Below are 23588 nucleotides of genomic sequence, written 5' to 3' on the forward strand. Positions count from 1 at the left end.
AGTTAAGCCTTCAACTTCAACTCAGGTCATGATCTTGCAATTCCTGGCTTCAAGCTCCACCTTCTGCTCTGTGCTGACAGTTCAGAGCCTGGAGCCTGCTTTGGATTATGTGTCTCCCTCTCTCTGCCTCTCCCCTGCTCACACTCTTTTACAAAAATAATAATTAAAAAAAATTAACAACAACAACAACAACAACAACAAAAACACCAAATCCATTCTAGGACTTCCAAGGCTCTAAGCTATCAGCTTCTGCCAGATCCCCATCATTTCTCTCAACTCACTTTCCTGATATTCTCTACCTTACTCTCTCAGCTCCAGCCATGCTGGTATCCTCAGTGTTCCTTGACTATGTCAGGCTTACTCCTGCCCTGCTGTCCCTCTTACCTGGAATGCTCCTTCCCCAGACAGCCACAGGACTGGTCCTGTCACTGCCTTCAGGTCCTTACTCAAAAGTAATGTTCTCAGTGAGCCCTTCCCTGGACTCTATCTATCCAATTTCAGCCTCACACCTGGAATTCCAATTCCCCATCCCTTGCTTTATTTTTCCTTTCTTCACACTTACCACTTTGACAATACTTTACATTTCACTTATTGTACCTTGGCTACTGTCTGTCTCCCGCACTAAAATGAAAGCTCCACCAGGGTAAGATTGTTTCATTTATTTTGTTCATTACCATATCACCAGTACCTGAGCCTGAAGACTGCCTGGCACAGAGCCTACCTAAAGTATTGGTGGGATGAAGATAAAGCAAATGAATTAAAAACAACTGGGGGGTGCCTGGGTGGCTGAGTTGGCTAAATGTCCGACTTCAGCCCAGGTCATGATCCTGCACTTTGTGGGTTCGAGCTCCGTGTTGGGCTCTGTGCTGACGGATCAGAGCCTGGAGCCTACTTCAGATTATGTGTGTCTCTCTCTCTCCCCCTCCCCTGCTTGCACTCTGTCTCTCTGTCTCCCAAAAATAAATAAACATTAAAAAATGTAATAAAAAAAAAAGGAAATGGGGTGAGCTTACGCCAAAAGTGGGGCTAGGCAGTTTCCTCTGGGTCTAGCCCCAAAGCTACAAATGCAAATGCCTTCAGGGGACAACTGGGAATTTTATTCCAGTGAGTGAATCAGGCCAGCTGGGGGTATGGCTAGTTTGAGAGAGCATTCAGAGTCTAAAATGGGCAAAGCCCTTCCTCAGACCCAGATGCTTGTATCCTTGTTGGAATGTGGAATGTTAATTCTCAGTTTATTGTTTTGTTTTTTGTTTTGTTTTATTTTGTTTTGAGGTGGGCCAGAAATATGGATTTTTGTAATGCGAAATCTCCCAAATGTCTAAGTAACTAATTTAAAAATGGAAAACACCAGGATCGAAGAAAGCATGACCCCTGACTGAAATTGGCCCATGGGTGGCCTGCAGGTGTTTGCTAGACTAAATTGTGTGATGAAAGAAAACCAGTCCCTGCAAGGTGGGCTTGCCTTGTGTGATTCTTCAGGCAAACAGTTTCAGGTCATGTTGGGTGTAGAGAATGAACTAGAATTACCACTTTTTTCAAATTCTAGAAGCTCCCTGCCACCACCTGGCCCTTCCCCCCACCTCCCAATGTATGGAGTTAGGGAAGACTGAGCAGTGAGCTCACCTTAACTCTTTGTTTGAGGGCAGGGGCATATCTTAGTGAAGCGTAGGGTGGGGAAATCAGAGAGAAGGTTTTCAAGGAAACTTCCACAACATGACTGGAGAAAGACAAGGGGGAGAAAAAGAGAAGGACACAGACCCATGTGCTAGAGCGCCATACCCCTGAGGGACTTTATTGGGGTCACTGCACCCTCTCCCCACCAACCACCGCCCCTCTATGTGGCATTATACAGTTGAAAGAGTTAGTTATACAGAGTCACAACTCCCGGCCCGACTGCCCCATGCCATCCATCTCACCTGGAAACAGAGCTGCACAAACTTCCATCACAGCTTCCCTGTGTGCTTGAGGTGGGCAAGGCTGGTCAGGAGGTACCTGTGAAGGGTCAGTAGCCACCAGCTTTGTCACGGTATAGCCTGAATAGGGACTCTAGAGGCAGCAGACCTCCATTCAGTGAAGCATTGGGTGGAACCACCTGTGGTTTCAGGCAGCTGCTGAGCTAGGCATGGACTGTCAAGTACTCCCCATGTCCTGAGATAAACATTAGGCTCAATCCTCTGATGCCCCTCCTCTCTAGGGAGGCAAGGCACAGTCCAGTAGGAGAAAGAACAGTGAGGGGACTCCTGTACCTGACTTCAGTAAGGTTCTAATTTTTTTTGGATAAAATACTTTCCAAACGCAAGGAGGCACATCTCTTAAGTCCTGAGCACTCCGCTTACCTACGCCCCACAAGAATTGTTTATCCAGTGTAAGGGAAATGAACCAAGACCTCCGGGTCCAAGATTACTGCACCTGGTCCTCTGGGAAAAGTGAGGAGACTGCTTACAGCCCCCAGCTCATGGGGTGTCAGGTCAGTGTGTTTAAGCTGAGGGTTTGGGTTCTGCTCGGCAGGTGTGGCATGAGCTCCCTGAAATAAGAAAAGCCTTTTAGGTATAAAGTTGGCTCCTACTTAACTCAAGTCATCCCTGTCAAAATGCCATTCTAGGGAACTTCCAACCCATTTGGCTTCTTTGACAGCTGTTACATCTTTTCTGCACAGAGCCAGGGGAAGGCAATGTGGATACTGCCAGAAGTCCAACTTTTTCCTGGGCTTTCCCATGTCTCCTGGGCCCCATTCCCCACATTCTCCTTTTCTGCATTCTCACTTCCTCTGTCAATCTTTCTGCTTGGAATTCTTCCTTCCTCAGTGTTCCTCCCCTTCTGACTCCTTACTCATGCGCAGAACCCTCCCTTTGAGTACCCTCCAGATTCCTGCCAACTTTCTCTCCCCCTGCCCCTTGCTCTGGACCTCTTCTAAGCTACTTTGAGACCCTCTCTACTCAAGGCATTCTGTTTGTTTTCCTCTAAGCCCCAAGATCTCACTCTCTCTCTGCTATTCTCTACCCCCTCCTAGTTGGGTGCCTCTCTCTCTCTTAGGCCATCCCTCCTCCAGGGAGCCTCTTCCTAAGCAGTCACCTCCCATTCTCCCTCCCTCTACAGCCCATCTCTAGTTCCTTCTCCTCCCCCCTCTCTAGACCAGGCCAGCTAAGTCCTATTCCATTTTTAGATGACTGATTATGATACTAGCTGAACTTTATTCACAGCCTGCATTTACAGCTGTCCCTTCCTTTCATGCCCCATCCACCAAACACACCCAATCTTTTCAACATGACAAAGTCCTTACACACAGCATGTCATGTCCACATAAATTTGTATTTTCAAAAAAAAAAAAAAAAAACAACAGTTATGCTGGCAAAGATGTTGAATTAACAGGGACCCTTAAGCTTTCAATACACTGAAAAGCAACATTGTTTTGCACGTCTACAAAGTATACATTTGTTCTCACAAATGTGGCAAAGTTTACCCTAACAGTTAGGACTTTTTCACCAAATCATAGACATAGATATGGAAATCATCATCAAACTTGATGAAATACACAGAGGGTTTGGCTTCCACTTGGTGAATGACCATGCCAATCCGTTTGGAGCCATCTTCTTTGGTATATTCCACATGTTTACCTATCAGGCCATCTACAACTCCTCCTGTCTCCCTCTCTGCTGGAGGAGACTCACTGGACTCTGGCATGATACGGAGGTCTCCTTCTTTATAATCATCTAGAAGCTGGTACATGTACAAGACAGGATCCTTCTCATAGGTAATATAAAACCAGGCTTTCATGATAGGTGCTTGGGCTAAGACCATTCCCCTCCATTCATCCTTAGAACCATGCTCACCCTCAAACATATGTTCCACAGCTTTACCAATTATGGTGTTTGCAAGGTTGGCATCACCGACTTGAGATGATGCCACCCTATCGGAAAGAATTTTAAGAGACAAAACTCTTTCATCTCTGTGAAGTTCCAGTCCATAGACACAGTCAATTCCATCATATTTCACCAGATAAAGAGAGGGATTTATAGGCACCTGATCCAGAACGGTTCCTTTCCACTGGGTGATGGGCTCATCACCTTCCTTCCATCCATGTGAAATTCTGCAGCCCACGATGTTCCTGCGGGACTGGGACGAAGGTCTGCCTCTCTGCTTCTTTTGGGAGGTTTTTTTCTTCGTCATGTTTGTGGACCCAGTAGCCCGTCCCGAAGCTGCCCTGGTTTGTTGCCCTTCGGCCTCCTGTGTGTTGGGGGTCTTCATGCCTGCAGGGGGAGGAGAGAAGATAAGAGAGAAACATTCAGTATGCCATAAGGTGAAGTTCTCCCAACAGCGACGTGTCTCTGTACCCTGCGTCAGAACCTAAATTTCCCCCCATGAGCCTGGCAGCAGTGCTGGAAATCCTGGCTGTGTGCCTGCAAATGCTCTCCCTCCTAGGTTCCTTTAGACTGCGGGAAAGGGCGGCAGCGGCAGTGGTGCTGGCCAGGGTTAGGAACTCTGCAGGAGGGGGCGGGCTACCTCCTTGTTCAGAGCCCACTGCCTCCACCACCCGTCCCTGGCGCCCACTCTCAATGCCCTGCAAAGCGCCTATCTATTCCTTCACCGCCTTGATCCGCACATACTCACTGTCCTCCCGCCCTGGATACCCCAGCCTGCTGCCCATACGCCCCCTGTCTACCCACAATCGCTTTCTGGCATCCGGTACCCTCACTCCTCCAGGCTCACCTTCATTTCTTGCCTGGCTCCTAACGCCACCCCCTTTTCCTATTTCCCATCGCACACCCCTCCCCAGCCTCACCCAGCTCCCGCCTCCACCCCCTATCTCCAGCAGGAGTCCATCCCATCCCCCCTCCCCATCCTGGAGCCCACCAATGGCCCTGCCCTAGCTGGCGTCCGCCGCCCCGGGTCGCGGGCCTCACGTGCCCAAATCGGACACCTCGCTGCTGCCTCCGCGGTGAGCCTGTGTCGAAGGAGGATCAGCAGGCGACGAGCCGGGTGCTTGCACGGGCTGGGAGGGGTGGATCTGTAGGCGGGGAGCGCGTCTAGGAAGGCTGTGGGGTAGGCGAAGAGGATGGCGGCGGTATCCCCAGCTCTGAGCTTCGCGGGCCCCCCGCCTCCCGGTCGGCGGCGGCTGCCCCTCTGCCACATCGGGCTCCCACCAGCCGCTGCCGCCGCCGCAGTCTCCTCCCTCTTGCCGTAGCGCAGCTTCCTGCCAGGAGAGAGGCCTCCCCTTCCTGCCAAACACTGCTTGCCCACCCCCTTCCCCCAACTCTTAAGCCCACCACCTTGTGCCTGGAAGTTGCTCTGGGTCTCAAGTTCCTGCCCCTTTCCGAAAGAAGGAGTAGGGGAGTCCTCAACTTTCTGCCCTTCCCCCATTGCCCCTTGTCTTTCTTCCTCCCCTGATCTGGACTATTTAGTTTTGTTCTTACCTCCAGTTTCACCCTCTCAGTCCCCCTGCCTCCTCTGACCTGCCCCATCTGGTATCTTCTTCCAGGAATTAGTCTTTTCTTAATCCTAGAGCCCTTATTGTAGTTAATCTTTATACAAAATATGCCTTTTTAAATAATTTACAAGGATTTGTGATGGGAAGAGAGAAGTGTGATAGTGCTCAGTCTGCCATCTTGACACAATCTCTGTGTAATTTTTTTCTGACTGCTCTTTCCTGGACTTTACTTCTTAGAAAGTTTTCTCCCTTTTTCTTTTATTTATTCCTTTTTTTCTGTTACTGTATTGCAATTTTTTGCACGATTTTAACACTGTGTACATTTCAGAAAATTGATATGAAGAAAATAATCAAATGCAGCTCATTCCAGCTCCCATTCACCAGGGCTCACAGAAAAATCTTAATAGTCGTTTTTTTTTGTCATTTTTCTGTGCTCTTACAAAACTGGGATAATTTCATATATGCAATTTCACGTCCTGCTCTTTCCATAAGGTGTAAACATTCTCTCAAGACATTAGATATTTTTGAAACCATTATTTCTCCTGTACATTCGACAAAGATTTATTGAGCCCTTATTACATGTCTAGTCGTCATTCCATAAAACTCAGTTTTACAGTAACCACAAGTTAACTTTTCTCTCATTACTGTACATTTAGTCTAATGTTTCCACCATAACTAGTAATGTGATCTACTAATCAGAAAGGAGAGCTTTGGAAAACATAACTTTAGAAAACAATAATTAGGTAAATTGATCATTTTACAATTCAGTTAGGAAAGAACGGGTATTCTTTAAGGGATGCTGGAATAATTGTTTAAATATTTGGGGAAATTTACAGTAAATTTATTCCCATATCAATATTTCATTTTACATCTTAAATGAAGCAAAATAAAACATAAGAAAATGCAAATGAACAATCCAAAGAGCAGTAAACAATATGAATGGTTAATAGTCAAGTGAACAGTTACTGAATCAGGTGATGTGCTGAATGTTAACAGAATAAGCTGAAAACAATAAAATAATTCCTAAAAGGGAAAATAAAATGTATAAAAATCTTGACTCAACAAAGTGTGAGAGAACATTAACATATTGTCACTGAGCATGAGAAAAGAGTTTCACATTTAGTGCTTATGCAAATTAGGATGCTATGTCATATATAACCCTTGGAATCTCTGTAACCAGCCTGTGAGCAAAACTAGCATTGTGAAGATAGCAAAGGGGGAATGGGAATACCCAGGGCCCTTTGATCATTTCATTTAGCTGCTAATCATACCCATTTCTGGAGTCCTACTTCGGGCTTGAAGTTATGAGATAGAAAACTTTTTTTGTAGTTAAAGCAATTTGAGTCTGTGCTTACTATTACTTGAAATTCAAGGTTATCTTAAATTGCAAACTATTTGCTTAATAAATGTATGTGTAATAGCAAGCTTGATGTAAGGTTAAGAATAACTAAAATTTGAAGATAGAAGTTAAATTAAAAATTAGGAAATTACTAACATCTAACTTAACTGTATTTGTTGAGCAATTTTTTTTTTTTATATGAAATTTATTGACAAATTAGTTTCCATACAACACCCAGTTGTTGAGCAATTTTTAATGAAATTTATTTACCTATGTAAATGATAATGTATACAATTTACAAATGCAAATTAGAAATTTATATACATATCAGTATATCCTGCTTTTAAAATAATTTGAAAACTTTTTCCAACAAAAGCAAAACAATTGAAAAAATAATTTTAACGGTTATTTTTAGTAAACTCAACTTTTAACTTTAACTTGATGTTTTAACTAGCTGCTATTTATTAATATGTCACTGACATTATTTTTCCTTTGCATCATTTGGCATAAATAATGAGTTGGATAACTACTGTAGAATTAAATATATGTTGTTTTAATTCACAAAGCACAAAATACACACAAGGGCATGGAGGACAAAATGTAAAGATAGTCAAGGACAGCCAATAGGCACACATAGGCCACTTCTCATGATATGACTTCAGGAATAAGCAATGGATTGAAAGTGTTCCAATCAGAGCCACCTATTTGCTATGGTTTTTTAACACTGATCTTGTATATATTTTGTATATTTTCCATTAACTCAATATCAGTGTTGCTCATGGAATATCCAAGAAAACTCAATGAGAGTAATTCTAAAAATAAGATTTTGTCATACAGTTGAGCTTTGGAGGATCACAAACCTTTGTAACAGGTAAGATTTTTTTTTTTCACCTCCCACCACACCAGGGATCAATTTCCTCCCCCTTGGGGGCAATATTATCCTAGTTGAGAATGCATTATCTAGGGATTACAGGGTAAAACAAGAAGATTGGATTGGATATCAACTGTAATAGGAAGCCTTTGGAGAGTTTTAAGGAGGACAGTGATATAATCTCATTTATATTTTTAAAAGATCACTGGCTATTATATGAAGAACTGAAAGAAAGACAAGGAGACCTTAGCTCTCCATACACAATTTAATCAGGGGTAAAAACTTCTTTTTTATAATTTTTAATTACTGAGACGATGCCCTTTTCCCTCCATGCTGTCAAAGTATCAGGTCATGTGTTTACTGCTTTTTTCAGTTCTCTGTTCATTGTTGGACCCTGGGTATTTTCCTCACAATCTTTAAAGCTCAGTTATACATTGAAAAGGTGATCTGTCATATTTTAGCTAACATTTTAAAGTGATTTTAATGATAAGAGTATTCCTCTATCCACATTTTAGTCTCTTTTAAGCCAGTGGGTTAATTAGGCACTCCTGTGGACAACCAGTGGTGCAGTTCTCTTCCTTCATGATGGAGACAAGATGATTATAGTAGAGTCAGAGAAGTCATACCCATACTTTGTGAGGCCCCTCCTTCAATATCTGCTGTTAGTTCTTTAATTAGTTAGGCAATTCAGTTTACCTCAGAAGCCTCTCAAATTGATCTTTAAAAGGACATTAAAGTCACACAGAAAATATTAATCCCCTAAACCATAACCCACTGAAAATTATGTTCAGTATGTTCTACAACATATTAACTGCACAAAGTAAAGAAATTATGGGCACAATGGGTGAAATGTACAAACTTCCAGTTATAAAATAAATAAGTCATGGGGATGTAATATGCACCAAGGTGACTATAGTTAATGTACTACATTGCATATTTAAAAGCTGCTAAAAGAATAGATCTTAAAAGTTCTCATCACAACAAAAAAATTTTTGTAACTATGGTAATCATTTCATAATATATACAAATATCAAATTATTATGTTGTATACCTGAAATTAATACAATGTGTCAATAATGTACTTCAATAAGCATTTTTTATTTTAAAAAAGAGACATTTCATTTTGATTCTTCTATCAATGATTATGTATAATAGTTGTCAAATAAGACCCTCATTTCCCTGGCTTCATATCTCCCAATGACTTCTTTAATTGGTGAGATTGCTAAGAGTTGGACAGGTGAGAATTGAGTTGTCTCTTGGATTTATCTCTTTTAGGCAGAAGATGCAATCCAGGGATGGGTGGCTCAGTCAGTTGAGCATTCCACTTTTTTTTTTTAATTTTTTTTTCCAACGTTTTTATTTATTTTTTGGGACAGAGAGAGACAGAGCATGAACGGGGGAGGGTCAGAGAGAGAGGGAGACACAGAATCGGAAACACGCTCCAGGCTCTGAGCCATCAGCCCAGAGCCCGACGCGGGGCTCGAACTCACGGACTGCGAGATCGTGACCTGGCTGAAGTCGGACGCTCAACCCACTGCGCCACCCAGGCGCCCCGAGCATTCCACTTTTGATTTTGGTTCAGGTCGTGATCTTATGGTTCCTGAGATTGAGCCCCATGTTGGGCTGTGCACTGACAGCGTGGAGCCTGCTAGGGATTCTCTCCCTCTCTCTTTCTACCCATTCCCTGCTCATGTGCTCTCTAAATAAATAAGTAAACTTTAAAAATATTATAGAAGATGCAATAAAATTTATTCTCAAACATACAATAAGGTTTGCAGGCTAGGGGCACCTGTTTTTCTATCAGGGAGACTTGCAGTTATCCAGCTTTGCCCGTGAGTAGGTGAAGTATGAGGTAATCCTTGTGGCCTCATAGCTAAGCATGTCCACCAATCCAGCTTTTATCAATTATAAAAGAGATATTTTGAGGTCAATTTGTGTAATTATTGTGCTTGTCTCTCAAATGGTTACAAACTTGCAAAAAGAAAAAGGATTTTATTTATCAGTATTCTAAAACCTCAACCAAAACATTATTTTGAGCTGTGGCACAATTTTAATTTGGAAGGGAAGGAATAACCATCAGGAGTATGCCAGGATATAGCATTAATTCTCTAATATAAATACACTTGAATTTAATTAAAAAAAAATAAATACAGGAAATTAGTTATTAGGAAATGTATTGTCATCTCTAAGGCAGAAAAGAACTTTTGGTATTCCAAAGTGTTACTTTGCAATTGTCTCCAGGAAGGACATGGGGAAAAGGTTTGGGAAATTCTGACCATATCCCTTTAGTAGTAATGCATGCAAAATCCAAGACTAATTGTGTGATCTCTTCACTAATAACTCATTATACTATACCCACTTCCATTTTAAACTTATACTCAGAAAGAACACTTAAGCTTGGGAAATGAGGAATGGAATATGACATGCACAATGCATTTTGAATCATTCTATGTGAGCATAGGTATCTGTCCTTTACTGAGACACAGCACAAGACCTGTCAAAATCCTGCCTCCTTTTACACCCAGTTATGTTAAATCCTGTACTGTTTTAAATCCATGACAAAATCTGGGTACCTGCTGCCCATTACCATGATAGCATCATTTAGTTTTCACTTGGTTCCAATAGAAGAACTAGAAAACATTCTAAGGGGGTAAAGCTGAGAATAAAAATTTACATAAGTTTTTGTCATTAGTTTCTCACTCTCCATGACTTCACTACATCAGCATCATACAACCAACCCTAGGCAGTAAGAGCCCAAATGCGTCATTTGTTGTCATTGTTGTTGTTGTTGTTGTTGTTGTTGTTGTATTGTTTGAGATGTTATTTGGCTCAAAGATATCAGAAAGTCTGGAATTTAGTGTTGTCATTGACCCCTCCTACATTTCCTTCCACAAGATATCTTCTCTAAGGGAAAATATTGAGAGCTATGCTTCAAAATGTACCTAGAATTCAAATCAATTTCATCATACCACTGCTGTCAGATGAATTTAACCCACCATTACCTGTTACTGGAATATGGGAATAGTCCTGAATAAATTCCCTTTTTCCATCCACGTACCCAACAGAGACACTCTCCAAACTTGCAAGTGTTCCTATTAGAATATGAGGGAATCATGCCTTACCTATGCTGAAAATACTCAATGGATCCCCATCAATTTCAGTGTAAAAACAAAATTCCATTCTAGGACTTCCAAGGCTCTAAGCTATCAGCTTCTGCCAGATCCCCATCATTTCTCTCAACTCACTTTCCTGATATTCTCTACCTTACTCTCTCAGCTCCAGCCATGCTGGTATCCTCAGTGTTCCTTGACTATGTCAGGCTTACTCCTGCCCTGCTGTCCCTCTTACCTGGAATGCTCCTTCCCCAGTCAGCCACAGGACTGGTCCTGTCACTGCCTTCAGGTCCTTACTCAAAAGTAATGTTCTCAGTGAGCCCTTCCCTGGACTCTATCTATCCAATTTCAGCCTCACACCTGGAATTCCAATTCCCCATCCCTTGCTTTATTTTTCCTTTCTTCACACTTACCACTTTGACAATACTTTACATTTCACTTATTGTACCTTGGCTACTGTCTGTCTCCCGCACTAAAATGAAAGCTCCACCAGGGTAAGATTGTTTCATTTATTTTGTTCATTACCATATCACCAGTACCTGAGCCTGAAGACTGCCTGGCACAGAGCCTACCTAAAGTATTGGTGGGATGAAGATAAAGCAAATGAATTAAAAACAACTGGGGGGTGCCTGGGTGGCTGAGTTGGCTAAATGTCCGACTTCAGCCCAGGTCATGATCCTGCACTTTGTGGGTTCGAGCTCCGTGTTGGGCTCTGTGCTGACGGATCAGAGCCTGGAGCCTACTTCAGATTATGTGTGTCTCTCTCTCTCCCCCTCCCCTGCTTGCACTCTGTCTCTCTGTCTCCCAAAAATAAATAAACATTAAAAAATGTAATAAAAAAAAAAGGAAATGGGGTGAGCTTACGCCAAAAGTGGGGCTAGGCAGTTTCCTCTGGGTCTAGCCCCAAAGCTACAAATGCAAATGCCTTCAGGGGACAACTGGGAATTTTATTCCAGTGAGTGAATCAGGCCAGCTGGGGGTATGGCTAGTTTGAGAGAGCATTCAGAGTCTAAAATGGGCAAAGCCCTTCCTCAGACCCAGATGCTTGTATCCTTGTTGGAATGTGGAATGTTAATTCTCAGTTTATTGTTTTGTTTTTTGTTTTGTTTTATTTTGTTTTGAGGTGGGCCAGAAATATGGATTTTTGTAATGCGAAATCTCCCAAATGTCTAAGTAACTAATTTAAAAATGGAAAACACCAGGATCGAAGAAAGCATGACCCCTGACTGAAATTGGCCCATGGGTGGCCTGCAGGTGTTTGCTAGACTAAATTGTGTGATGAAAGAAAACCAGTCCCTGCAAGGTGGGCTTGCCTTGTGTGATTCTTCAGGCAAACAGTTTCAGGTCATGTTGGGTGTAGAGAATGAACTAGAATTACCACTTTTTTCAAATTCTAGAAGCTCCCTGCCACCACCTGGCCCTTCCCCCCACCCCCCAATGTATGGAGTTAGGGAAGACTGAGCAGTGAGCTCACCTTAACTCTTTGTTTGAGGGCAGGGGCATATCTTAGTGAAGCGTAGGGTGGGGAAATCAGAGAGAAGGTTTTCAAGGAAACTTCCACAACATGACTGGAGAAAGACAAGGGGGAGAAAAAGAGAAGGACACAGACCCATGTGCTAGAGCGCCATACCCCTGAGGGACTTTATTGGGGTCACTGCACCCTCTCCCCACCAACCACCGCCCCTCTATGTGGCATTATACAGTTGAAAGAGTTAGTTATACAAAGTCACAACTCCCGGCCCGACTGCCCCATGCCATCCATCTCACCTGGAAACAGAGCTGCACAAACTTCCATCACAGCTTCCCTGTGTGCTTGAGGTGGGCAAGGCTGGTCAGGAGGTACCTGTGAAGGGTCAGTAGCCACCAGCTTTGTCACGGTATAGCCTGAATAGGGACTCTAGAGGCAGCAGACCTCCATTCAGTGAAGCATTGGGTGGAACCACCTGTGGTTTCAGGCAGCTGCTGAGCTAGGCATGGACTGTCAAGTACTCCCCATGTCCTGAGATAAACATTAGGCTCAATCCTCTGATGCCCCTCCTCTCTAGGGAGGCAAGGCACAGTCCAGTAGGAGAAAGAACAGTGAGGGGACTCCTGTACCTGACTTCAGTAAGGTTCTAATTTTTTTTGGATAAAATACTTTCCAAACGCAAGGAGGCACATCTCTTAAGTCCTGAGCACTCCGCTTACCTACGCCCCACAAGAATTGTTTATCCAGTGTAAGGGAAATGAACCAAGACCTCCGGGTCCAAGATTACTGCACCTGGTCCTCTGGGAAAAGTGAGGAGACTGCTTACAGCCCCCAGCTCATGGGGTGTCAGGTCAGTGTGTTTAAGCTGAGGGTTTGGGTTCTGCTCGGCAGGTGTGGCATGAGCTCCCTGAAATAAGAAAAGCCTTTTAGGTATAAAGTTGGCTCCTACTTAACTCAAGTCATCCCTGTCAAAATGCCATTCTAGGGAACTTCCAACCCATTTGGCTTCTTTGACAGCTGTTACATCTTTTCTGCACAGAGCCAGGGGAAGGCAATGTGGATACTGCCAGAAGTCCAACTTTTTCCTGGGCTTTCCCATGTCTCCTGGGCCCCATTCCCCACATTCTCCTTTTCTGCATTCTCACTTCCTCTGTCAATCTTTCTGCTTGGAATTCTTCCTTCCTCAGTGTTCCTCCCCTTCTGACTCCTTACTCATGCGCAGAACCCTCCCTTTGAGTACCCTCCAGATTCCTGCCAACTTTCTCTCCCCCTGCCCCTTGCTCTGGACCTCTTCTAAGCTACTTTGAGACCCTCTCTACTCAAGGCATTCTGTTTGTTTTCCTCTAAGCCCCAAGATCTCACTCTCTCTCTGCTATTCTCTACCCCCTCCTAGTTGGGTGCCTCTCTCTCTCTTAGGCCATCCCTCCTCCAGGGAGCCTCTTCCTAAGCAGTCACCTCCCATTCTCCCTCCCTCTACAGCCCATCTCTAGTTCCTTCTCCTCCCCCCTCTCTAGACCAGGCCAGCTAAGTCCTATTCCATTTTTAGATGACTGATTATGATACTAGCTGAACTTTATTCACAGCCTGCATTTACAGCTGTCCCTTCCTTTCATGCCCCATCCACCAAACACACCCAATCTTTTCAACATGACAAAGTCCTTACACACAGCATGTCATGTCCACATAAATTTGTATTTTCAAAAAAAAAAAAAAAAACAACAGTTATGCTGGCAAAGATGTTGAATTAACAGGGACCCTTAAGCTTTCAATACACTGAAAAGCAACATTGTTTTGCACGTCTACAAAGTATACATTTGTTCTCACAAATGTGGCAAAGTTTACCCTAACAGTTAGGACTTTTTCACCAAATCATAGACATAGATATGGAAATCATCATCAAACTTGATGAAATACACAGAGGGTTTGGCTTCCACTTGGTGAATGACCATGCCAATCCGTTTGGAGCCATCTTCTTTGGTATATTCCACATGTTTACCTATCAGGCCATCTACAACTCCTCCTGTCTCCCTCTCTGCTGGAGGAGACTCACTGGACTCTGGCATGATACGGAGGTCTCCTTCTTTATAATCATCTAGAAGCTGGTACATGTACAAGACAGGATCCTTCTCATAGGTAATATAAAACCAGGCTTTCATGATAGGTGCTTGGGCTAAGACCATTCCCCTCCATTCATCCTTAGAACCATGCTCACCCTCAAACATATGTTCCACAGCTTTACCAATTATGGTGTTTGCAAGGTTGGCATCACCGACTTGAGATGATGCCACCCTATCGGAAAGAATTTTAAGAGACAAAACTCTTTCATCTCTGTGAAGTTCCAGTCCATAGACACAGTCAATTCCATCATATTTCACCAGATAAAGAGAGGGATTTATAGGCACCTGATCCAGAACGGTTCCTTTCCACTGGGTGATGGGCTCATCACCTTCCTTCCATCCATGTGAAATTCTGCAGCCCACGATGTTCCTGCGGGACTGGGACGAAGGTCTGCCTCTCTGCTTCTTTTGGGAGGTTTTTTTCTTCGTCATGTTTGTGGACCCAGTAGCCCGTCCCGAAGCTGCCCTGGTTTGTTGCCCTTCGGCCTCCTGTGTGTTGGGGGTCTTCATGCCTGCAGGGGGAGGAGAGAAGATAAGAGAGAAACATTCAGTATGCCATAAGGTGAAGTTCTCCCAACAGCGACGTGTCTCTGTACCCTGCGTCAGAACCTAAATTTCCCCCCATGAGCCTGGCAGCAGTGCTGGAAATCCTGGCTGTGTGCCTGCAAATGCTCTCCCTCCTAGGTTCCTTTAGACTGCGGGAAAGGGCGGCAGCGGCAGTGGTGCTGGCCAGGGTTAGGAACTCTGCAGGAGGGGGCGGGCTACCTCCTTGTTCAGAGCCCACTGCCTCCACCACCCGTCCCTGGCGCCCACTCTCAATGCCCTGCAAAGCGCCTATCTATTCCTTCACCGCCTTGATCCGCACATACTCACTGTCCTCCCGCCCTGGATACCCCAGCCTGCTGCCCATACGCCCCCTGTCTACCCACAATCGCTTTCTGGCATCCGGTACCCTCACTCCTCCAGGCTCACCTTCATTTCTTGCCTGGCTCCTAACGCCACCCCCTTTTCCTATTTCCCATCGCACACCCCTCCCCAGCCTCACCCAGCTCCCGCCTCCACCCCCTATCTCCAGCAGGAGTCCATCCCATCCCCCCTCCCCATCCTGGAGCCCACCAATGGCCCTGCCCTAGCTGGCGTCCGCCGCCCCGGGTCGCGGGCCTCACGTGCCCAAATCGGACACCTCGCTGCTGCCTCCGCGGTGAGCCTGTGTCGAAGGAGGATCAGCAGGCGACGAGCCGGGTGCTTGCACGGGCTGGGAGGGGTGGATCTGTAGGCGGGGAGCGCGTCTAGGAGGGCTGTGGGGTAGGCGAAGAGGATGGCGGCGGTATCCCCAGCTCTGAGCTTCGCGGGCCCCCCGCCTCCCGGTCGGCTGCGGCTGCCCCTCTGCCACATCGGGCTCCCACCAGCCGCTGCCGCTGCCGCAGTCTCCTCCCTCTCTCTGTATAGGAGTAGACTTTCAGTTTCCTGTCGGTAAAGAGGCCTCCCCTTCCTGCTAAATACTAGGCAACCAGCCTTCCTAGTCTATCAACTACTCCTTGGCTGTTCCTCCTCTTTCCAAAAATCAGATCCTTGAGACCTGTAGGTTTTCCTTTCCTCTTCTTGTGTAACCCCACTATCTCAGGCTCTCTAGCTCCACCTCTCATCTCTCCTGCTAGAATTCCTTGTCATTTTTTTCACATATTCTTCACATTTTCTGCATATTAACAAATTCACGAAAAAATACCTTACCCAAAACACACATAGTAGAGAAATCCTTTATATTCCTAGGAAATTTTATGATATGTATATACATGCACATCTTTTCTATGTATTTACAGATAATCATATCTCCAGACATATAATCTGAAGTACACACCTCTGCAATCACATAACATACAGACATAATTCTCCATTTATGCATATCCGCAGAAATGTCCATAATAAGAATTTATCCAAAGCAGGTGTGAGTATCTTAGATTTTGAGATCTGTATTTGGAGAAATAGTGGCTTATTTTAAACCTAGCGAGTTTTTCTCGAATTTGATTACAGTTAGCAATAACCTTATCTAGTTTTGCATAAAGTGTTATTTATTTTGAATCTTGTTTGTATCTGCTCATGTTGTTTATAGATTGTTTCAATATATCTTATAATTCTGTAAAATATCAATAATGGTATGGTACTATATCAGGTATGATGTTATCAGCTACTTGCCCGAGGAAAGAAATCTCAAAACGATTCAAAATAAACGTAATTATTGGCTAATTATTTGAAAAATCTGATAAGTATCAGATTAGGCTTACTCTTTGTGCCCAGTCTCATGGGCTGAATTACTTCTCTTCCAAATTAATATGTTTATGTCCTAACAGTACCTGAAAATGTTAATGTATTTGGAGGTAGGGTCTGTACAGCAGTAATTAAGGTGAAATGGTATCACATGGGTGGGCATTAATCCAATGTAGCTGGTGTCTTTATAAAAATAGGAGATTAGAACACAGGCACACATGTAAGAAAGACCATGCAAAGACAAGGGAGAACATGGCCATGTGGAAATCAAGAAGTGAAACCTGAATTCTTGGACTTGGACATCTTGATCTTGGATTGATAAGTTCTAGAACTGCGAGAAAATAAATTTGCATGATTTAAGACTCTGAGTCTTTGTTACTTTTTATTTAAGTTTATTTATTTATTTTGAGTGAGAGAGGGAATGCACACACAAGTGTGGGAGGAGCAGAGAGAGAGAGAGAGAGAGAGAGAATCTCAAGCAGGCTCTGCACTGTCAGCACAAACTCCAATGTGGGGATCAATCCCACCTACTGTGAGATCATGACCTGAGTCAAAAGCAAGAGTTGGACACTTAACCAGCTGAGCCACCAAGAGCCCCTCTTTGTTATGTCTTTTTAATGTTTATTTATTTTTGAGAGAGAGAGAGAGAGAGAGAGAGACAGTGTGTGCTCATGGGAGGGGCAGAGAGAAGGGAGACAGAATCTGAAGCAAGCTCCAGGCTCTGAGATGTCAGCATAGAGCAAGATACAGGGCTCGAACTCATGAACCATGAGATCATGACCTGAGATGAAATTGGACACTTAACATGCTGAGCCACCCAAGTGCCCCTCTTTGTTACCTTTTTAATACAATCCTAAAATGAATACACTCAATGATGGCATCCAAAATCAGTTTTGCTGTATCTTCTATTTTCTATCTGATGTCAGTTTCATCATGAAGCTTATATTACAATATGGCTATCAACATCCTTATGTTTATGTATGACAGAGAGAACCTCTACAAGAACTTTTGAGCAAAATTTTGATTTGCTTTAATTGGGACCAGCATAGATCCTTTGCCTGATCTTGTAATATGGACAAAGATAACACCATATTCACTTTCTCAGGTCCAGTGTATATACTTATTTGGAAAGCAATCACATTAACAAAGTGGATCCATTTGAATAATTGGCTTATGTTAATTGTCATCCCTAAAGTTGGAGGTGGGGTCAATCCCACCAAAATGACATAGGAACTCCACAATTGAGGAAGATTGAAATAGATATTGACAGGGTAATCAACAATGTCTATAGCAATTCCAGGCTATTATTTGGAAAGGCCATCTGAAAGCTTCTATTACTCTTCTAAAATTTATGTTTCTCTGATACTATGCCTAGCTAGTCACTTCCAATTAATCACAGATTTCTTTGGTTAGCTCATAACAACTTACACCCTTTCAAAGTTTTTATTTCTAAATTATTTCAACTTGTGGGTATGTTATTTACACCATTCCTTGTGACTTTTGCTGTCTTTGGGTTTCATTTATAAAAATATTTTGCTGAAATTTGGACCAGGCTCCTTACAGTTATCCTTTAACATTCCTGATTTTGAATTGTCTGACCCAATAAGGGTAAACAGTATGATTAGATTTATACATTAAATGTCCCAGGGCATCAAAGCTCACATTGTACATAAAAATCACCAAAAATCTTCTATCTCAAAACAAATTTTCTGACTCTGGGAAAACTAGTAAGTCCTAACTTCTGTACCTTCTTGGGAATTAAGTTAAAGAGAGAATAATTTGATAATGACCCCACTGGGCACATTTCAGAAAGACTTTAATGTTGTCTTAGAAACTATTTTTTCTGGTATTACTACAAGTAGAATATATGTAGTGTGCAAGAATGACTCCTTAAATACCACCAAGGAACAAACTTTCCCAACTGTTTTTACATATCCCACCTTGTTCCTTCTCCAAACTACAAAGGCTTTAAGGACAGATATATTGCTTATATACTATCTTCTCTTTAGTCTCGGCCTTATTTGTGACCCCCATATCTTTCCATTTGCCTTTGAGTTCCCATTGCACACAGATTTCAGGCTTCCTATCCTCTTAAACAGTTATTACACCTTAGATTAACCCAAAAATATTCAGAACTCCACAATACTTTCTATAGTATCCATATGTTAACTTAACCATACATGTATTAAGAAATTCCAACTGGTGCACCTGGGTGGCTCAGTTGATTGAGCATCTGACTTTGGCTCAGGTCATGATCTCATGGCTTGTGAGTTGGAGCCCAGCCTTGGGCTCTCTGCTGTCAGCATGGAGCCCACTTCAGATCTTCTGTCTCCCTCCCTGTCTTTCCCTTCCCTGCATGCGCTCTGTCTCTCAAAAATAAATAAATCTATTTTTTTAAGGAAATTCCAATTAAGTTCTTCAAGCTAAGCATGTATAATGGCATTTGCATGGAGTTGTGGTATAAACTCAGTCTGGAAGAAATCAAGAACTATTCCATATTTATGATATTTGGTCAGTGGTCTACTTCTAAAGTATACATTGTTAGGGAAAACACTTACAATTATCTTTAAGAAAGGGAGAAGGTTGTTGATGTTTGAAACTCTCTTCCGTTGCTTTGTTATACCATACTGACTTCCTCACATTCCTTGTTTCATTGCACTGGTAAATAAGGGCATCTCCTCACTATGATTAACACTGGTGGAGTTGTCCATCTAAAGACTGACTCAAGCTGGGATTACTGGCCTGGATATGATAATTGTGTAGCCCATTCAGAAGTCTAATTGGAAGAATGTGTAGCCAGTTGATGTGCATTTGTGGACTTTCTCATCATGTGTTCAGCTCCCTACGAGTCTACTTCTTACCATGAAGCTGTGACAAGAAGGTACTATGCAAGATACCATTGAAATGCTTTTTATTTATACATATGCAAACACTACATAGACCTCTAATACCTCAGATTTTGGGGGCAGTGAGTAATTCAAAGTCTTAAAGTTACAGAACCATAAGGAAAGGGGTGTTCAAAATCTGTGCTTTACATATATATTTAGTTTTAATTTATGAGGAAAAGGTTGGATGTTTCTGACCATATTTTAATCCATGAACAAACCAGGGCTGATTTGCCCCGTTATTTCAGCTGTATATACTACCTCTTCTTCCATCTTAACTCATATTGAGTCATCCAGTGTGGCTTGGGAAATGGGTTGTGTAGCAGACTGAATTATGTCCTCCAAAAATTCATATGTTGAGGCCCTAATTCCCAATGTGATGATATTTGGAAATGGGTCCTGTAGGAGAAAATATGGGTAGGGTGAGGTCACAATAGGATTAGTGCCCTTATATGAAGAGGAAAAGACATCAGAGCTCAGTCTCTACCGTTTAGGGACTCAGTACGAAGGTGGCCATCTGCAAGCCAGGAAGAAAGCTCTCACCAGGAACTGCATTGTTTGGCACCTTGATCTTGGACTTCTAGATTTTAAAATTGTGAGAAAGTGGGGCATCTGAGTGGCTCAGTCGGTTAAGCATCCGACTTCAGCTCAGGTCATGATCTCACGGTTCATGGGTTTGAGCCCCGCATTGGGCTCTGTTCTGACAGCTCAGAGCCTGGAGCCTGCTTCAGATTCTGTGTCTCACTCTTTCTCTGCCCCTCCCCTGCTCACACTGTCTCTCTCTCTCTCTCTCTCAAAAATAAATAAATAAATAAACATTAAGAAAATTAAAATTGTGAGAAATAAATTTCTGTTGTTTAAGTAATGCAGTCTATGGTATTTTGCTATGGCAATCCAAGCAGATTAATATAGGTTGTGACCTTGGCAATGAGCCTTAAGCAATTCTTCCAGGTCAGCACCTACCCCTTTTCTAGGCATATATGTCTGTTCTTGATCTTACTTCCGTTCAAAGAGCCAATTTATTTAAATACCACACTAACTACTATAACTCCTTGCCAAACTCACTTGATTCCCATTGTTGGAAGTACTGGAGATGGGAGTCTCAATGTGTTAAAATCTTCTTTCCCTTCAATTGTAGGCTATTTCTTAATTGCTGTGGAAAGAACCCAGTTGTATTCAATTTCTGTGTTCTCAGCAGAGAAAGGATTTAGCCAGATGAGAATCTACACATTGCAGTTCATCTTTAGATGTCTAAATGATTTGTTCTACCATGCCCAAGAGTTTAAGATGATGAACTTTGTGGACCACATTTCAATTCTTGGGACTCAGGTCCTATGGATTCTTCTGCATAAAATAAAACATTTCTACTGGGCATTATGTAGAGATAGGGGCATTCACCTACTTTGGGACACAAGGTTTGACCCAGTAAAACCAACTCCTCAGAGAAACAAACTCAGAAGTATTTGGCAACAGGTCAGGGTGAGCCTCTTGTATTTATATCAACATACTGTGAAGGATTCCTGGGGAGGGATCCAAGATCAGTAGCCAGCATCATAGCCTCAACCTGAGGAGGATCTTCATAGGTCTTTCACTGATGGGTCTGTCTTGACAGATTTTGGCTGTTGTCTCAGAGAATCTACATGAAATTGATGGGGGCATATTCAATCAACTGTTAGGGGTGCCATTGCCCCTAACCTTCTTATAAGTACTGCTAATCAGCAGCATGTAGGTGAAGGGGTTGAGTTCTACACAGATAGCACTTCAAAGAAGTAGAAAGGTTTATTTTCCCTTTGACATTCTGAAGCCACTGGAAAATCTCTTTAAGAGTCACTTTGCCCTTAGATAAGATCTTTGTAATTTCTTCCAGTGATGATATTCTAGGTGGTCATTTTATTTGGCCTGTTAATTGTAAAGCAAATTGTCTAAAATGATAAATTGAAAATTGACAGGTATGCAAGACTAATGAGTTTGATTATTAGAAATGATTTAATTGAGCTGATATAATACCTGTTTGTATTGAGATTTCTAATTAAAGTATTTCCTTATACAATAATAGTCTAGTGGTTGAAATAAAAAATAATCATAAGATAAGAAATCATTGCTTAAAGTAGTTTAAATTGCTTGTTGAAGTACATCCAAAATATTTAAGAGTGATTGGCTCCCTTTGGAGCTGAACTACAGACTTTTTCCTTAAATGATAATAATTAGTTAATGCCCTAGGACTAAACTCTAGACTATATAGCCTAAACTCTTAGAACTCAAATTTTAACATTCCTATGAATCATCCGGGGTGGGGGTCTTATTAAAATGCAGATTCTGATTAAGTAGGTCTGGAATAGAACCTGAGATTCTGCCAGGTGATACCCAGGCAGCTGGTGCATGAACTACGTTTTAAGTAACAAGGAGTAGAGTTTCCATTAAATAGCTTCTTGGACAAAGAAAACTAGGGTGGAATGTGTCCTAAAAAGCCTCAGTTGATGAGACTTTTCTCTCATCAATTGGAAAAGAAGACCTAGTTCTGTGAACTACAAAAGACTAGACGAGCTCGTTACCTGGCTTTTTCTACCTATTGCAATGACATCTGGGATATTGTATTGTAATATGCTTTATTTTATAAACCTCCCTATATTCTTTGAAGGCATGAGACATAGGGGTGGTGGGTATCTACAAATGAAATTGAGTATAAGCTTAAATACATCAGTATTATGTAAATCATCATCTTAAAGCAGTGGGGGTCAAAAATTTTGCCACATGTACCCACTAGAAGTAATCTGAAATATTAATGCACTCACCTGCATGTTTTAGGATGGCATAAAAACGTTTTTATCACAGGACTGTGCACTTACAAAGGATGTAATATCCTTTGTACTGTTAATACTGAAATTTTTAAATGAGAAGTTTACATTGCTTTTTTTAAAATGGATGCAACCAAATAAAAATGCCATACCTATTTGATATCTACCATTATCCATTTAAAAAATTAATGCAAAAATCTTATTTATCTATTGGAAATAATTCTTTTTTTAACTTGAATTTCTATACTAAATTTGTCACCAAAATTTATCCTAATGTAATGTTTATGCCTGAACATTTTTTCACTCATTGTTTTGCAACAAAAACCAATATACATACAAATTTTAGGATTGCTTGTTCTAGCTTTGAGAATAATGCTGGTGAAATTTTGATTGGGATTGCATTGAATGTGTAGATTGCTTTGGGTAGTATCGACATTTTAACAATATTTATTCTTCCAATCCATGAGCATGGAATGCTTTTCCATTTCTTTTTATCTTCTTCAATTTCCTTCATAAGCTTTCTATAGTTTTCAGCATACAGATATTTTACATCTTTGGTTAGGTTTATTCCTAGGTATTTTATGATTCTTGGTGCAATTGTGAATTGGATCAGTTTCTTTATTTGTCTTTCTGTTGCTTCATTATTAGTGTATAAGAATTCAACTGATTTCTGTACTTTGATTCTGTAGCCTGCGACTTTGCTGAATTCATGTATCAGTCATAGCAGACTTTTGGTGGAGTCTATCAGATTTTCCATGTATAATATCATGTCATCTGCAAAAAGTGAAAGTCTGACTTCATCTTTGCCAACTTTGATGCCTTTGATTTCCTTTTGTTGTCTGATTGTTGATGCTAGCACTTCCAACATTATGTGAAACAACAGTGGTGAGAGTGGACATCCATGTCGTGTTCCCAATCTCAGGAGAAAGCTCTTAGTTTTTCCTCATTGAGGATGATATTAGCTGTGGGCTTTTCACAAATGGCTTTTATGATGTTTAAGTATGTTCCTTCTATCCCGACTTTCTCAAGGGTTTTTATTAAGAAATGATGCAGAATTTTGTCAAATGCTTTTTCTGCATCAATTGACAGGATCATATGGTTCTTATCTTTTCTTTTATTAATGTGATGTATCACATTGATTGATTTGCGAATATTGAACCAGCCCTGCAGCCTAGGAATGAATCCCACTTGATCATGGTGAATAATTCTTTTTATATACTGTTGAATTCGATTTGCTAGTATCTTGTTGAAAATTTTTGTATCCATATTCATCAAGGATACTGGCCTGTAGTTCTCTTTTTTGCTGGGTC

General features: G+C 42.0%; 1 protein-coding gene across 9 annotated transcripts; it reads right to left on the reverse strand.

Moving 5' to 3' along the window:
• Window positions 1-3290: 3290 nt before the first annotated feature.
• Window positions 3291-15932, reverse strand: LOC105261410 (spindlin-2). Of its 9 annotated transcripts, none has more exons than XM_045050754.1 (4): window positions 15500-15932; window positions 14619-14845; window positions 12516-12591; window positions 3291-4247 (listed from the first exon to the last, which is right to left on the reverse strand). In XM_045050754.1, the coding sequence occupies exons 1-4, from the start codon at window positions 15726-15728 to the stop codon at window positions 3469-3471; spliced, it is 1311 nt and encodes a 436-aa protein (XP_044906689.1). In that variant the 5' UTR covers window positions 15729-15932; the 3' UTR covers window positions 3291-3468. The 9 variants fall into 9 exon arrangements, with proteins under 9 accessions (XP_044906689.1, XP_044906692.1, XP_044906691.1 ...); XM_045050757.1 differs by having other exon boundaries at window positions 15517-15655; XM_045050756.1 differs by having other exon boundaries at window positions 15450-15641.
• Window positions 15933-23588: the final 7656 nt, after the last annotated feature.

This window comes from Felis catus, chromosome X (genome assembly GCF_018350175.1).
Source record: "Felis catus isolate Fca126 chromosome X, F.catus_Fca126_mat1.0, whole genome shotgun sequence".
Taxonomy (NCBI): domain Eukaryota; kingdom Metazoa; phylum Chordata; class Mammalia; order Carnivora; family Felidae; genus Felis; species Felis catus.